Source organism: Propithecus coquereli, unplaced genomic scaffold, assembly GCF_000956105.1.
Source record: "Propithecus coquereli isolate 6110/MARCELLA unplaced genomic scaffold, Pcoq_1.0 Scaffold285, whole genome shotgun sequence".
In the NCBI taxonomy this organism is placed as follows: domain Eukaryota; kingdom Metazoa; phylum Chordata; class Mammalia; order Primates; family Indriidae; genus Propithecus; species Propithecus coquereli.
The window spans coordinates 2,239,610-2,258,143 of record NW_012148452.1 but is presented as its reverse complement, the minus strand read 5'-3'; the positions used below and the strand labels follow the sequence as shown (position 1 = coordinate 2,258,143).

The window sequence follows — 18,534 nt, the reverse complement described above, 5'->3', positions numbered from 1 at the left end:
AAATGCATAAAGAGCTAAAAAGACTACAGAGAAAGTGATAAATATTGAAGACAGGCTAAGAAGATTCAAAATACAGATTACACAAGTCCCTGGAAAGAAAGCAAGAAAGGAACAAAACAAATACTTAAAAAACTAAAATTAAAATTCAGAAAGACTATTCTAAAAAACACAAATAGATCTCAAATGACCTACTGAAAGAGCCAAGTGTGGAACTGAGAATATTGACCCAGAACAACCAAAACATATAGTAGTAAATTATTGGACTTAAAAAGATTATTTGGGCAGCTAGATAATACCAGGAAATGCCTTTAGAGGGAAGAAAGTTTATGATCAGACTTTACCTAAAGAAAATGGTACAGCATATTTAAGATACCCAAGGAAAGAAAACATGGGCCAAGGATTTTATATTCAGCAATACCAGCTTTAGAGTATAAAGGGCACAAATTTTTTAACATATGAGAACTCAAGGAATATTGTTTCCATTAGGCTTTCCTGTAGAATATACTAGAGAACAAGGTTTGGACAACCAAACTGTTATCCAGACATGGGGAAGATATGCAAGAACAAAATGTTCTTAATGGTTCTCAGTAATCAAACTGATGGTAGAATTAGCTTTTCCTATTCTGAGATTTTATGTCTGTAAAGTCAAATTAAGCAAATAAGTGACTCATCATAAGATACTCTAATTCTATCATTTCCTATGGTTTTTCACAGGTAGCTCTATAGTCCTATAGTCCTCAATTTGAATTACAGACTATATATTAATAGTATATAGTCCTCACTTTGAATTATAAATGTGAACATTCATTCGAGTTATTTTATCTTTAAAAAACCAATACAAACATTGGTCAAAACCCATAAAATGTACAACATGAACAGTGAATCCTAATGTAAATTAAGAACTTCGGGTGATAATGATGTGTCAATGTAAGTTTATCAATTGGAAAAAAAAACAATGTACCACTCTGGCATGGGACATTAACAGCGGGGAGGCTAAGCATGTGCAGGGTCACAAAGTGTATGGGAACTCTGTACTTTTTGCTCAATTTTCTTGTTAAAATGCTCTAAAAAATCAGCTGGGTACAGTGGCTCATGCCTGTAACCCCAGCATTTTGGGAGGCCAAGCAGGAGGATCACTTGAGCCCAGGAGTTCCAGACCACCCCAAGCAACATAGTAAGACTCATCTCCACAAAAAATTTTTAAAAATTAGCCAGGGATGGTAGCATGCACCTATAGTCCTAGCCACTCAGGAGGCTGAGACAGGAGGATTGCTTGAGCCTAGGACCTCAAGGTTACAGTAAGCTATGACTGTCACTTGACTCCAGCCTGGGCAACAAAGTGAGACTCTGTCTCTATTAAAAAAACAAACAAACAAAAAGCCTATTTTTGAAATACTATTTTAAAAATAAAAAATGATTACAGACCACCAAACACTTAAACACATCTATGTATGTATCTATTTCACTAAAGAGGCCTAGAGGCCGGGCACGGTGGCTCACGCCTGTAATCCTAGCACTCTGGGAGGCCGAAGCGGGCGGATTGTTTGAGCTCAGGAGTTCGAAACCAGTCTGACCAAGAGCGAGACCCTGTCTCTACTAAAAATAGAAAGAAATTAATCAGACAACGAAAAATATATAGAAAAAATTAGCCAGGCATGGTGGCGCATGCCTGTAGTCCCACCTACTCAGGAGGCTGAGGCAGAAGGATTGCTTGAGCCCAGGAGTTTGAGGTTGCTGTGAGCTAGGCTGACGCCATGGCACTCACTCTAGCCCGGGCAAAAGAGTGAGACACTGTCTCAAAAAAAAAAAAAAGAGGCCTAGAAACAGCGACCAATCTGATAGCATAAGCATCCCTAGAGATCAGTTTGGTCTTAAAATATAATTTCCTGGCTGGGCATGGTGGCTCACACCTGTAATCCTTCCATTCTGGGAGGCCAAGGCAGGAAGACTGCTTCAGCTTAGGAGTTTGAGACCAGCCTGAACAAGAGTGAGACCCCATCTCTACCAAAAACAGAAAAATTAGCTAGGTGTGGTGGCATGCACAGGTCAAAATTGCCTTGTTCAAGGGTTAACCGTACCAGGGTCACCTAAGGGCTACTGAAATCATGGCAAAAGGACTCAGGAGCAAACTTGGAGAGATTAAATATATGAAAATCCATGTGTTCATAATTACACTAAAAAATAAAACCAAACCTAATTAGTCCCTTTCAGAGGATTAAAAAAACTGGTAAATAAAGGGAAAGAATCCTGCCTCCTCTATATGAACTGTAATATTGGGTAACCAAATTAGTAGAAGAAGCAACTCTTTATAAAGCTATTACAACTAATAAATGAAAAACAATAAAATGAGAACATTAATATTTTGCAATTCCCAATGAATAAAAAGACATAGGAAATGAGTACCAATAGCTGCTAGCATCACAAAAAGAGCTACAACTAGACATCATGTGATAAAATTACACATTACTGCTTATACTCTTGCCATAGGAACTGACTTGAGACTCATTATGCCACTGGAAGCAGCCACCAATTTAAGAAAAATATAGACCCAAAGGAACATATCGAAATGTACCATGAGTATGCAGTCAGCATACATGTGTTTTTGATGATTTTCTTTACATATATTTTGTTTTAAATGCCTTTTTTTTTTTTTTGAGACATGGTCTCACTCTGTCACCCAGCCTGGAGTGCAGTGGCACAATCACAGCTAACTGCAGCCTCAAATTCCTGGGCTCAAGTGATCCTCTCACTTCAGCCTCTGGAGTAGCTGGACTATAGATGCATGCCACCATGCCTGGCTAATTTTTAAAATTTTTTGTAGAGACAGAGTCTCGCTATACTGCTCAGGCTGGTCTGGAACTCCTGGGCACAAGTGATCCTCCTGCCTTGGCCTCCCAAAGTTCTGGGATTATAGGCATGAGCTACCATGCGCCCAGCCTAAAATGATTTTTAAAAGAATTTTAAACATTTCTTCTAAAGGAAGTACCTTTCTACAAACCAGAAATAAAATTTAGTATGTCAGGGTTCATATTGTTCATATTTAACTTATTTTTTCATAGATTAAGTTATATATCCCATAAAGAAATATAAAATTATCATTACTTTAATTTCCTTACTCTACTAAAAAGTGAACTGGTATACTCTAGAACCCTGAAAAAAGATCTTGCTTTCAAAATTTATGAGAAATATGAAAAACTTACTGGGTAAACTTTTAACCTCCAGCAAAGTCCTGAAACTTGAAGAGGTGGACTGTAAACAGGATCTGCTCTCTGGCGCAAAGTGCTAAAGAAAAGAAAATCGACCAAATCCCAAGATCAAAACTGCTGTGAAATACATCCCACTGTATAAGTTTAGACATATTTACAGTCTGAAATAAATGAAAATTTAATGATACTGAAATATTCAATATTTAATACATTTCAGGGGGAAAAAAACCTCAAAATTGTGACATTTAAGGGAAAACCAGAGTATCACTAAGTATCCCGACTTTAATTACTGCTTCAACAAGTAGCCTTTCACCATTAAAAAAACAAGCAAATAAAACGAACCCCCCTCCCCACCCCAAAAACCTGGAATGTGTTTCTTCCTCACTTCCCTGCAGGATGATTATCCTTCTTGAATACAGAAAAACAAGAAAACGTGCTAAACTTTAAATATGTGGGGCAAACCTCAAAGAGGCTATGTTTTAGCCACAAAATTATGTCATAAGAAAAGACAAATTAAATAGGGAAGGGTATAAAGTCTCACAGTGTGGATTTATTTTAATGGCTATTGCCTATCTGGAGTTTCCCTCCTCAGACCTTGTATTCTTAGTTCCCACTTCCATGCTGCCCTTGAAGATAAGTCCCTTAAAACCTTTGTGTTTTAAGATGTTTGCTTCTGATCTTAGGGAAAAAGCAGTAAATGCTAACAAAATTAACATGCAACTTACAAGGCCTACAAATTTCTTACAATAATGGCCTCTTATCCACAATTCTTGACTTTGAGCTGAGATAGTATGGATCCCAAGGGACTTCTTCCCACCACTTTTATTTCTGAGGATGGACAGGCAGGGAGGGGCTCATCAACCTCTATATTCCCAGCCCCCTGCCTTGGCAAAAGCTAAGTGGACCCTCTTCTTTAAAATGGTTCCTTAACCCAGCCTAGAGAAGTAATCAGTCCTAAAGATACAAAAAAATCCAGATAAATAAATTCTGTTTCTCACAGGAAACTTGTTTCTTCTAAGACTACTAAACTGAGTTCATTAGATCTCTATCCTACCAAAGAATGATACTTTCTTGGCTCTTCCTTATGTATACACAGAAAAAAACCAGTTGTCAAGAACTCTTACCTGAAATTCTCTAAAACAAAAGTAGCTGAATCGTAAGATGGTACTAATTCACTAAAAAGAAGCAAAAGGCAAAAAAACTATTTAGGTTGTATAAGTTTAAAATTCCATTAAGCTAAAAAAAACAAAGTCCCTCAGTAATATCTTGAAAACTTTATTAAACTTTAAGTCCCTAAGAAATATTTTCAAATCCTTATTAAACATAACATTAAATAAAATGAATTCATGCAACTATCAAAAGTTTACAATTAAATAATTTTTTTAAAAAAGCAATACAGTATATGATTACATATTAAAATCAGTACAAGACACAAACTAAAAAAGTACTCATGGAAATAGGAAAAAGTAAGAAACTGAATCTGAGACTGGGAACCTGAATTATTAAACAGATATAAACAGGCTTTAAAAAAATGAAAAGAAACAGCAAAATCAAATATATCACAATTAATTCCAAAACTTCCTTCTTCAGAATAAACTATGGGAAATATTAACAGACCTTAAATACCTGGAGAATATTTACTAGAATATATAATCACTTAAGGGACAACTGAAATGGACTAGCACATTAACACCTTCTTGGCAAGGCAAGATTACCTCATGCAACTTTAGATACACCCAATCTTTTCCAAAAAGAACTGAACTATAACCATAGGAGATGGGCTAAGTGATAAACCATTTTGCTGCTAACCATCCTGGATCATGTGGATGATTTATGGTACTGTCATTAGAACACCTCAAAAGTCATTAAAACACCATTTATTATAAAGATACTATCATACAGTGTTGTAACATAGTATTCTAAATTTGATATGTAAAGTTACAAATTTACCAAAACAATAAACCACGAACCATTTTACCACATCTCCACATAAATTTTCTAAAGTTCAATTCAAACTTTTGGTCATTATCAAAATAAGATACAAAATATATCTATATCACTGTGAGAGTACCTAAAGAAATTAGTAGTTTGCCATGTGAAAATATAGTACAGCTAAAAAATAAGTTATTCTTTATTTTATGGTAAGAATGCATAGCTAAATAGGTCACGTCTTTTTCACAGTAAGTAGATATAATACCTTGTCCTGCGATTGCTAACTATATAATCTACTATTCAGATAAACTATGTCAACCACTCCTATCATAACCCTAGTCAGTCACCTTTCTTCCTTTGAAGACTCCCCATCCCCAGATACTTTTGTCTGGTAATCCTTACTATTCCTTCAGATAACAGATTAGAAGTCACCTACTCTTGGAAGTCTGCTCTAAGGTCTTCCATTATGTACTTTCCTAGCACTCAATATACACTAACCCCAATTAGCAGGAGCAATGCAATTAGTGCCTGGGAAGCCTTCCTGTTCAAATTTAGTCAAATAGGGACACGATTTTGGCTATCATTTTGTGCAACATTCAATCACACAAGTGTTGGTCAATTATCCCATCAAGTTCAGAATATCCTCCATAAAGTGCAAAGACTTCAACAAATCCCCAGTTGCCTGCTGATCTACATACCGTTTCTCCCATCATGTCCTTAACATCCAGTGAGATTTATTTCTTGTGTTGTTGTTATTGTTGTTTTTGATCTAAGTCCAGACTATCATTGTCATATTCTCTTAGCCATCAAGGGTCAAAAGAGTTCATCAGAACACAAAATAAACAGAGATGCCACGTTCAACTTAGAATGGTGAAGTAGAAATATGAGTAAAGAGCACAGGTTCGAATGCTCCCTAACCAACAGGATACAGTACAGTCTGCCCTACCTCTCACCTGCTGAGAGAAAATGATCAAATGTAGAACACAGAAAACAGATCAATCAATCCTAGGGTATATGCGATATACTTCTTCTACATATGTAATATTTTTTTAGGGAAAACATTTTAGACACAAGTAGCATTATAACAAATTACTACTAGGGGGCAGCATTAAACAGGATACACATACCTTCCCTATCACCAGTCATCACATTTTATTGTGGCTCTAATCATGTATTTTTCTCAAAAATCATAATTCATAAATCAGAAGAGCTTTCTAGTGTGCTTAGACTGCTAGCACTTAACACATGCCTGGAACACAACTAGGATTAGAATATTCACAGCAAGCATTCAAATATTTATAAATATTCACCTGCAGACTCAGAGAGAGCTGAAAATATTTGCTCAAAATTTCATTTGCATTCTTTATATACATACACAAAGCTATACCACCCTTAAATATTTATTAACACCTCTGCATTATGCTTATTTGGAGGTTATCTTCAATCATACTGATTGATGCTACCATTCTGTGCCTATATATATCACTTTATGTTCTCATAATATTCTTTATTTCTCCTCTTCTTTTAGAAGTATAGACTGACTACTCTGGCCTTTATGATGACTGGATTCATCTCATGATGGTGTAAGTGAATCTCTGGCTTCACAGAATATGAGAAACTCACCTCAAACCATCTCCAGCCCAGAAATCTGTAAGTCACTGATCTGCAAATCTTCAGATCAGTGACCTCATCATAACTTCATGAACAAAGGGAAGGGGCGATTACAAGTATCCATTTATTCCTTCAGGAAATAGACTGGTGAGCTACGTAAAAATTGGTTCTCCTTCCCAACTTGACCATTTCTTTTTAAAATTTTTTAAGAGAAAGAGTCTCACTCTGTTGCCTAGGCTGAAGTGCAGTGGCATGGTAAGCTCACTGCAGCCTCACCCTCCCAAGTACCTGGGACTACAGGCATGCACTACCACACATGGCTAATTTTTAAATTTTTGTAGAGATGGGGCCTTGCTCTGTTGCCCAGGCTAGTCTGGAAGTCCTCACCTCAAGTGATCCTCCCACCTTGGCTTCCCAAAGTGCTAGAATTATAGGTGTGAGCCACCACATCCAGCCCCAACTTTACGATTTCCCCCAGTAACTACCTGTGGACTGAGAGTTAACTTCCTTTCTTTATTCTTTCTTTCTTTGAGACAGAATCTTGCTCTGTCACCCAGACCAGAATGCAGTGGCACCATCACAGCTCACTGCAACCTCAAACACATGGGCTCAAGTGATCCCCTGGCCTAAGCCTCCTGAGTAGCTGCGAACACAGGCATGTGCCCCCATGCCAGCTAATTTTTCTATTTTTTATAAAGACAGGGTCTCCCTATGTTGCTCGGGTTGGTCTCCAACCCCTGACTTCAAGCAATCCTCCACCTCGGCCTCTCAGAATGCTGGGATTACAGGCGTGAGCCACTGCACCTGGCCTCAATTCCTTTCTAGGTTATAAAGTCTTCTCGACAATGCCAGTCTCTATTCTGAACTCTTCTCAGAATGTCTGATATAAAATGATATATAACTGAGTAAACAAATATTACATTTTAATAAAAAATTCTCTACTATTTAACGTGGAATATTTACCCAAAAAGATTTTTAGTTCCTCTTCTGTGTTTTCTGTGCAGCATCTACAACAGTGCTGGGATATATAGTCTTTAATAAATAATACTTCACTGATTTAATGACCTTTTTTCCTCCATTGTGGCTCCATCACCAGTCACTAACTAATGGAACTAAAGGTAATAGAAACACCATTGCTTTGCACATCTAAACTTTGGGAACTTAATGTCAATGAATGCTGGTCTTTCTTATTTAGCCCTCTTTTCTTTGCTGATCAATGCATCAGTAAAGATGTTACCATACAGGAAGACGTATACCTGCTTCCTGTATTTTAACTAATAAACTGAGTTTCCACAAGAATTAGAGTTAAGGCCCGGTTCAGTGGCTCACGCCTGTAATCCCAGCACTTTGGGAAGCTGAGGCAGGAGGACTGCTTGAAGTCAGGAGTTTGAAACCAGCCTGAGAAAGAGTGAGACCTTGTTTCTACAAAAAACAGAAAAATTACCCAGGTGTGGTGGCATGCATCTGTAGTGCCAGCTCCTCAGGAGGCTGAGGCAGGAGGATCGCTGGAGCCCAGGGGTTTGAGGTTGTAATGAGCTATGATGACACCCCTGCATGCTAATTGTACTGGGGAGGTCGGGGGGGAGAGAGACTCTGTCACAAAAAAAAAAAAACAAAAGAAAGAATTAGAGTTAAGTTAAAAGCCAAAATTTCCGGCTGGCTCACGCCTATAATCCTAGCACTCTGGGAGGCTAAGGCGGGTGGATCGTTTGAGCTCAAGAGATCGAGACCAGCCTGAGCAAGTACGAGATCCCGTCTCTACTAAAAAAATATAAAGAAATTAGCTGGACAACTGAAAATATATATAGAAAAAATTAGGCGGGCATGGTGGCACATGGCTATAGTCCCAGCTACCTGGGAGGCTGAGGTAGAAGGATTGCTTGAGCCCAGGAGTCTGAGGTTGCTGTGAGCTAGGCTGATACCACGGCACTCTAGCCCGGGCAACGAGTGAGACACTGTCTCAAAAAAAAAAATAAAATAAAAAAAAAAAAAAAAAAGCCAAAATTTCCAATAAGTTAGTGAGCATTACTAGAGAGAGAGAGGGCCCTAAGATGATCTTTACCCATGAAAGGCTGTTTAATTATCAGACTGATAAGCATTGTTGCCTGCCTGATGAGCTGCTGAAAGTGGTATAAAGATGGCAATTTACATAAATCAATGGCTCCCAAACTTTAGTGCTGTATTACTTAGAATGCCCAAGATGCATTTCCTGGATAACACCTTTAAAGAATCTTGGAAAACAGACCTGGGAATCTGCATTTTGGATAAATACCCCAGTGGCTCTGATATAAGTGATCCATGAACCACACTTTAAATTGAAAAACACTAATTTGTTATGGGAGTTTTAAGGAAAAAGAATTGAAAAGCACTAAGGTTTATATATGTTACATACATCCAAATCTATGTTTCATTCCACATAACATGAATGATGGAATGGTTCAGAAAAGATATGTTCAAAATTGAAATAGCTGGCCGGGCACGGTGGCTCACACCTGTAATCCTAGCACTCTGGGAGGTCGAAGCGGGTGGATTGCTCAAGGTCAGGAGTTCAAGACCAGCCTGAGCAAGAGCGAGACCCCGTCTCTACTAAAAATAGAAAGAAATTATCTGGACAACTAAAAATATATAGAAAAAATTAGCCGGGCATGGTGGCACATGCCTGTAGTCCCAGCTACTCGGGAGGCTGAGGCAGAAGGATCGCTTGAGCCCAGGAGTTTGAGGTTGCTGTGAGCTAGGCTGACGCCACGGCACTCTAGCCCAGGCAACACAGTGAGACTCTGTCTCGAAAAAAAAAAAAAGAAAGGCTATTTTCCAGATGTACCGCAGCCTTCAATATGCTAGAAAAACTTGATAGCATTCCATAAGCCATCTCTAAAATATAAGATAAATTAAGTCCGTCATACCAAAATATTTATCTGAAGCAGTGGCTTCAGCCCTCATCCTAGGAATAAGCAAAAGAGATATAAAAAGAATAAACTGAAAATGCCCATCTGTACCCAATAACACGGACTGAATTGTATCTCCCAAAATTCTTATGTTATAGCCCTAGCCCTGAACATGACCATATTTGTAGATAGGTCCTTTAGGAAGGTAATTAAGGTTAAATGACATCATAAGGGAGGAACTCTAATCCAATAAGGCTGGTATACTCATAAGAAAAGAAAGAGACACCAGAGACTGATCTCTCCAGGCACTAACAGAGAAGAGATCATGTGAGGACACAGTGAGAAGGCAGCTGTCTGCAATTCCTCATCAGAAATGGAATTTTTTGGCACCTTGATCTTGGACTTCTTGCCTCCATAACCATAAGAAAATAAATTTCTGTTGTTTAAGCCACCCAGGATGTGGTATTTTGTTATGGCAGCCCAAGTAGACTAATATACCCATAGAGATTTGATTTCAAATGGCCTGGGGTATGGCATGGCCCAGCATTGATAATTTTCAACAGAATCTCAAATGAGTCCAATATATAGTCAGAGTTAAGAATCACTTACCTAAAAGCATAGTGTAATTCTAAATTATGCTTGAAAGAAGATGCTGTTCAGAAGAATACTAAGATTCAGCCCAAAATGAAAATGAAAAAGATATATAGACTGCAACTGTTTGCAATAACTATTTCCTCCCACAATCTTTTAGGCTATGGAGATAACATTATGCCACCTTCAAATTCTTTTGGCATTTCATCTATTTCTGAGTTTCATGTAACAAGATATAAGTTAATTCAGCCGGGTGCAGTGGCTCATGCCTGTAATCCTAGCACTCTGGGAGGCTGAGGCAGGAGGATTGCTTGAGCTCAGGAGTTCAAGTCCAGCCTGAGCAACAGTGAGACCCTGTCTCTACTAAAGATGAAAAATTTAGCAGGGCATCGTGGCATGCGCCTGTAGTCCCAGCTACTCAGGAGGCTGAGGCAGGAGGATCACTTGAGCCCAGGAATTTGAGGTTGCAGTGAACTACGATAACACCACTACACTCTACCCAGGGTAACAGAGTGAGACTGTCTCAAAAAATAAAAAGGTATGTTAATTCAAAAGGTAAGTAAAAGAATAAACAAACACTGATGAAGCTAATGGGATCGATTATTTTTTCTACACTATGGAAAAAGAAGCTCCAGGAAAAAAACAATTCCTAATTCACAATCATTTTCTCTTTGCATTCAAGTGTGAGTCCACTGGACTTTTAGGGGGGACTAGTTTTACATGCGTAAAATAGAGCTCACCAGACCACACCACTACAAACAGAAACTTAAAGAGATGAGTTAAAAAAAAGATTCTTTTAAAATACGTATATGCACTGACACATAAACTTCAAATGAAAATGAAATTTAAAAACTGTGTCGTACCTGGTAAAGTCTGGTGGAACAGGAGTGGTAACAAAGGATGCCATGGGCTTTCGATGAACTTGCTGAAACATCATGAGGATCTCTGAGCTCTTAGATATCAACTCACTCTTACTACAAGACCGCAACTGTGAAAGGAAAAAAATTATCTGAACAAACAAAATTACTATTTACTGGCATCTCACAATTCTTAATAAGGAAGGAAATGACAATTATTCTGGTCATAAACTAAAAAAAATAAACATAAAATGACTCTTTCAAAGAAAATTGACAATCTACAAAGAATGTAGGTTTATTTATTTCCATTCTAACAGTAAAGTCATTGAAAAAGAGTACTTGGTTTTAATGCAATTATCTCTCCTCACATTTTAGGATAAGTCAAATTTTAAGCAACTACAAACATATTTTCAGACTGGTACGGTGAAACTCTTATATATATTAAAGAACAAATCCTGTATGTTGAAAGCCTTTAAAAGCAAGCATTTCTCAGATGGCATTCTAGGTAACAGAAATGTTAAGATATAACACACACACCAAATCTTATCCTGTATCAATTTGGGAAATACTACTGAAGTTACGCCAAAGAGAAAAAGTGAGAAATCTAACTTCAGTAGTAGTTAAAAAGACTACTGATTTTGTATTCAAGAAAATTAGTTTGAAGGTCTAATTCCACCACGAATTACATAACTCTCAGTCTATTTATGTATAAAACTAGAATAATAAATCCACCACTGCTTGCTTCGTTGAGTTTAAGGATTATGAAGCTGTATGTGAAACAGCATTGTAAACTATCTGTTATGGGCTGAATTATGTTCCCCACCACCATCCAAATTTATACGTGGCAGGCCAATCCCCAGTACCTGAGATCTACATTTAGAGATAATCTTTAAAGAAGTGATTAAGTTAAAATGAGGTCATTTGGGTGGGGCCTTAATTCAACATGACCCGTGTTCTTATAAGAAGAGACATCACGAGTGGGCACTCATATAGAAGAGCCCATGTGAGGACACAGTGAGAAAGCAGTCACCTGCAAGCCAAGGAGACCAACCTCAGGAGAAACTAAGCCTGACAACACCTGGATCTCAAACTTCAAGCCCCTAGCACTACAAAAAAGTAAATTTCTGTTGTTTAAGCGTCCCATATTTTATTATGGCAACCCTAGCAAACTAATACCCTATCAAATGCCATATGGATGATATTTATAAAACCCACTACAGTTGGGTTTATATGTTATAAATAACAGTAGCTTATAGCTCACCAAGAATAATTATATCACATCATATGATCTATATCAGAGCTTATAGCCTTGGGTTTACCAAGAATAATGATATGATATGACTGGGCTACTCGATCAACCAACAAAATTTTTTTGGTAATTGGTAATAGGGCAGAAAAAACAAGCAGCAGCATATTTTGTCATTCATATTACTGTGTGTCAGGCATTGCCCAGGACATTAAGGTTTTTTGAATAACTGACTTAAATAAATGATCTAATGTTATTTGATTATTTATGATTTTAAGGTATGTTATTTTAAAATCACTGTGTGCATATATACACATAAAGTTTTAATTTGTATTTTTCATTACACAAATATTTATTGAATGCTTACTAAATATATCCTTCCTTGACCCCATTTCTTCCAAAAGCAACTTGTTCCTTCAACTGACGTTTATTATCATCATACATGTGTTTCTACAATTACTATGTGTATATATACAGCCATAAACAATGTTCTGAATATTTCCAAAGGTCACATAAATACTATCAGGCTCTATCACCACGCAGCCTACATTTTTCACTCAATACTGTTTTTGAGATTTTAATTATATTGACATTCATAGACTTATTTCAACAGTTTTAAAAAATACCTCTGTATGAATATCACACAATTTATTTATCTTCCTATCAACGGACATTTAGGTTGCTTCCTAGTCTTCACTATAAAAATAACTCTAGAGTGAAAGGATGGCCTTACTAACAAACTAACAGAAAAATATAAACTCACTGTCTCTAAGACTGATCAGAGGGACATTAACCTTAAACTCGCTGTGCTTGAGATCAATCACCTGTCTTTTAAGATTAACTAATTGTCTACGCAGATGTTTTTACAGCATTTGAAAAGAGCTGAGCAGACAAAAAGAAAGTGTAAATCATGCCCCTTTACATTTGCCAGACCAGTTCCACCAGAACCACTGATAAGTGAGTCTCCAGGAACAGGAAAAAAAAAAAACAGGAGAAACAGACACTCTGACATCTTATACCTGCCTCCTTCTAATTAATTAGTCCACGGCAATAAATTTTCTTGACCTCTTTACAACCCCCCAATAACAACTCCAAGCTGCTTGATCTCCACGCTGCCACTTCCCTCTTTCTGTCAGGGGTCATACCATTTCTCTTCTCTCTCTCTCTCAGAAAAAGGAAAATAAACTTTTACTTCTTTCTACCCTAATCTTTGTGTTGAGAATTATTCTCTACCTGCGTACGAATTCCCACCCTAACATAGAGTGAAGACCCTTAAAAACAGTTCCTTGTACACACACTGAAGTTTCTCTAGGACTGGAATTACTGGTTGAAGTACATCAACAAATTTAGCAGATATTAGCAAACTGCTCTCAAAAGTAGTTCAATAGATTTATGCTTCTATCAGCAATAAGTTCCCTTGTAAACATTTATATTTTTACTTATTAATTTTTGTCAATCTAATGGGTATAAGATGACATTTTGCTGTGGTTTTAGTAAATATTGCCAAGTTTATCAGTGAAATTTCACATTTATTGATCAAGTAACAGTGCAAGGGAGGCTTAACATAACTAGCTACATTTTGCTTCTGACCTCCTGTAGTCATAACCTTTAGAATAAAAGCTTCTACTTAGTTCTGCATGTAAGCCAGCTAATTACAGGAAGAATTTGTTACTAATAATACTTTGTAGTTCAACTCTAGAAAAAAGATGATAACCATCCCTTTCCCAAAACTAACTCCCAGGGAGATAAGGAACATATACATCCAAGTATTAATGCTATGTTAAAGATTTATAGGAACATCACGACCTTATCTATGCCTTCCAAAGTTAACTGACCAAGAAAAAAGAAGTTTTACAGCCTCCTCAGACCCTCACTGACACTAAGATGTCTGCAGTCCTTGGTTACCTATTGCAACCCGCATCCTCTTCATCCTTCAACATAAAAAAGAGCCTAAAGTTCATACTAACTTAAGATGGTTCCTTAGGACATTAGTTCGCCATCTCCTTAGTTTGCTGGCTCTCTGAATAAAATTCACCTTCCTTGCACCAAAACGTTGTCACTCAACTTATTGTGGCTGTCCTGTATTGAGTAGCAAGAGCTTGCACTCAGCTACAGTCATCTAGGATCTATGGATCCTAGATCCATATCCCTTGCTCATATTTTATGAGATTGTTTTAGCTATTTATGGTTGAGTTGTATTTCTTTATAAATTCTGGATACCAATTTGTTCAGTTTTAGGAACAACACAACTTTTCCCAGTCTGTGAGTTGTCAATCTAGCTTTTAAAAAATCTTGGGGGCTGGGCACAGTGGCTCACGCCTGTAATGCTAGCACTCTGGGAGGTCGAGGCATGAGGACAGCTTGAGCTCAGGAGTTCAAGACCAGCCTGAGCAAGACCCCATCTCTCCTAAAAATAGAAAAATTAGCTGGGCATCGTGGCGTGTGCCTGTGGTCCAGCTACTTGGGAGGCTGAGGCAGGAGGATAGCTTGAGCCCAGGAGTTTGCGGTTGCAGTAAGCTATGATGATGCCACGGCACTCTACCCAGGACAACAGACTGAGACTCTGTCTCAAAAAGAAAAAAAGATTTTTGGTTCAAAAAAAAGTCTTAATTCATTTGAGTCTTCCTCTTTAAATGTTTAATCTACCTGGAACTGATTCTTGTGTACAGAGTAAGATGAAGCTCTAACTTTATTTTCCACATGTATAACTGTAAATATTTGTTGAAAAGTCCATCCTTCTCCATTTGTCATATATGCCTGGGTGCTGACTCGTAAGCTTTTTATTGTTTTACTTATCTATTTGTCTCTCTGTGTGCCAATATCAGTGTCACAGCTATAACACTGTGGTTTCGTGTCTTGATAAACGGTATGACAAGAGCTCCAACTTTGTTTCTTCCCCCTTCCCCCCACTTGGAGGCCCTTGCTCGTTTATATTAATATTGGAATTTTATCAGATTCTGAGAAAACTCACATTGAAATTAAGATTGAATTGTATTTGTAGATTAACACTGGAGAATAACTCCATTATAATATTCAATTTTCCCTTGGATCAATACCATAATTCATTGTGAAAGTTGATTATATGAATTGGATCAAGAGGCCACGGAGAAGCAGCACTCAGGCAGAAGACATTGCTCTAAGAATGTAATTCTCTGGAAGCCTGGCTGATGAAACTACCTGTTTTAACCAGAAACCAGTTTTACCTAACAGCTACTGAAACAACCTAATGCAACTCTTAAGACTAGTTTTACCTATTGCCATCACTCACCAAACAGAGATTGCCAGCTCCGTAAAGTTTTACAAGTACCAATGAACTATATTTAAAATAATAATATTTCTTCTTTTTACAAAACTTTCAACCTTCTTTGTTCTTCAGGCATACCAAAGACCACCGGGACTGTGTGTATGCCCCAAATTGCAATTCTCGCTTCCCAAACATTAGAGATTAGTCTCTCCGTTTTTATTTTGACTTTGATATTCATAGAATGTAATGACATTAATTATTAAGCACATCTTTATTTTACATGACACTAAGAAAAATAAACTTCAATAAATTATGGTGACACCAACTGTTAAAACGCATCTTGTTTCAAAGATACACAAAATGTACATCGGAGAATCAATGAGATTCAGCATATTTCTTTATTCAGATTTACTTCTTCATTCTAGATTTATTCACAGATCCCTTAATGATTTTTGTTGCTATTCATCTAAAAGAAAGAAGTTCAGGCAAAACTAACATAAGTAGAGAATTTATTTGGGCCAAGCCTGAGGACTACAACCCCAGATTGTAGATTCAAGTTGCCCAAAATATATGAACCTACCAGCAGCAGCTACAACTGGATTTTTGAAGGAAAAGAAGAGGCTGTTCCTAAATTGTTTTACCAAGAATTTACAGGAAAACAACATAAGCTAACGATAGGCTATACATTGTTCTTTGTATCACAAATTATAGCAACAGGAAGATAAAGAGTGAGACAGCAGGGAACAAAATGACTTTAAATAATTGCCCTCAGGTGTGGGGGTGGGAGAGGAGACTAACACAAATCCCCCACTCCCACCTCTCTGGACCTGATATATTTTGCATACCTCACATACCTCAGACTGATGAGCTATTTTTCTTTTCTCATTGCTACTATGAATGAATTTTTTCTATTGGGTTGTTCCTGATGTAGAAACACTAATGATTTTTATATCTTCATCTTGCAACCAGCAACCCAAATAAACTCACTAAAAAGGTATGACATATGTTTTCTCTGTAGATAACCATATTCTCTGCATATAAAGAGTTTTAACTCTTCCTTTCTATATTTATATTTGTTGTCTTAACTCACTAAATAGGATGTGATTTGGGAGACCAAAAATAGATGTACCATTATCAACTAAGACAGACCCTAAGGTTAAGGAAACAAAAGTTACCTACAGGTTGAGGATTCAGCCTGAGAACTGAGTCACACAAGGACTGTCACCCTCTCCCCAATGAGGTACAGGGTTCTCTTTTAAGAAATGGAGAGGCTTGGATAATGACTAAACAGGGTTTTTTTTTTTTGTGGACAGGGTATGAGAGGGAGAAAGGAAGCCTAGCTGGCAAGGTGGTCTTGTTATGCAGATAAGCAAAAAAGTTACAGTAAACTAAGGTTAACTTACTATGGAAGAAAGAAAAAAAATTTTTTATAAAATTAGTGTAGCCTAAGTGTACAGTGTTTATAAAGTCTACAGTAGTATGCAGTAATGTCATAGGCCTTCACATTCACTCACCACTCACTCAGTGATTAACTCAGAGCAACTTTCAATCCTGCAAGCACCATTCATGGTAATTGCTCTATATAATATACTACTTATCTTTTATAACATATTTTTACTGTATTTTTTCTATGTTTAAATACACAAATACCATTGTATTACAACTGCTTATAGCATTCAGTATAGTAACATGCTGTACAGGTTTGTGGCCTAGAAACAATATACCATATAGCCTAAGTGTGTGTGGTAAGCTACATCATCTAGGTTTGTGTAAATACACTCTGTGATGTTCGCACAATGATGAAATCGTCTAACGATACATTTCTCAGAATGTATCCCCATCATTAAGCCATGCTCGACTGTACTTTAAATCATCTCTAGATTACTTATAATACCTAATATGATGTAAATGCTATTTAAATAGTTGTTATACTGTATTTTGAAATTTGTACTGTTTTTTATTTTTATTTTTTGATTGTTGGGGTTTTTTCCTGACTATTTTTGATCCACAGTTGGTTGAATCTGTTTATGTGGAAACCACGGATACAAAGGGCTGCTTTGATAAAACAAGTACATAGAAAAGCTGAAAAGGTACAAGAGACTTAAACATCATCAACCAACTTGACTTTGTTGACATTTATAAAACAATCCACCCAACAATGGCAAATATACATTCTATTCAAGTGCACATGGAACATTTACCAGGGCATACCATATTCTGGGAATAAAACAGTCTAAAATTCAATAAATAAGTTAAAAATTGGTTTAAGTTACACAAAGTATAGAATTAAATTAGAAACCCATAACGGAATTATCAGAAAAATCTCCAAATATTTGGAAACTAAGTAACAGACTAACTGGAAGAATTCATGGGTCAAAGAAGAAATTACAAGGCATATAATAAAGTATTCTTGAAAAAAATGATCATGTTTTAGTTAAAAATACCATAAATCAAAAACCTCAGCTTCCATCTTAAGATATTAGAAAAAGAAGAGCAAATTAAACTCAAACTAAGCAAAAGAAAAAATAATTAGATCAAAACAAAAATCAATTAAGTAGGACACAGAAAAAGAAACCAAAATCTTGTTCCATGAGATCAATAAAATCAATAAACCTCTAGCCAGACTGATTAGGGAAAAAAGACACAAATTACCATCATCAAGAAAGAGGTGACATCATTACAGATTCTATTAATACAAATGTTAAAAGGATAATAATATTATGAACATTACACCAATAAATCCAGCAATGCATTTAATAAGATGGAATAATTCCCTGAAAGACATAAACTACGAAAGCTGACTCAAGAGGAAATAGATAACAAGAAATTATCCTTGGCCGGGCGCAGTGGCTCACGCCTATAATCACAGCTCTCTGGGAGGCCGAGGCAGGCGGATTGTTTGAGCTCAGGAGTTCGAAACCAGCCTGAGCAAGAGCGAGACCCCGTCTCTACTAAAATTAGA

General features: G+C 36.9%; 1 protein-coding gene across 1 annotated transcript in view; it reads right to left on the bottom strand.

The window, feature by feature from the left end:
• The window catches only part of TRIM37 (tripartite motif containing 37), a 135,445-nt gene that overhangs the window by 64,153 nt on the left and 52,758 nt on the right, over window positions 1-18,534 (bottom strand). Inside the window, exons 9-11 of the mRNA XM_012648450.1 lie at window positions 11,089-11,213; window positions 4,331-4,381; window positions 3,201-3,282 (exon numbers count right to left, since the gene is read on the bottom strand). Of these exons, the coding sequence (XP_012503904.1) occupies window positions 3,201-3,282; window positions 4,331-4,381; window positions 11,089-11,213 (258 nt within the window). The remainder of the gene's footprint in view (window positions 1-3,200; window positions 3,283-4,330; window positions 4,382-11,088; window positions 11,214-18,534) is intronic.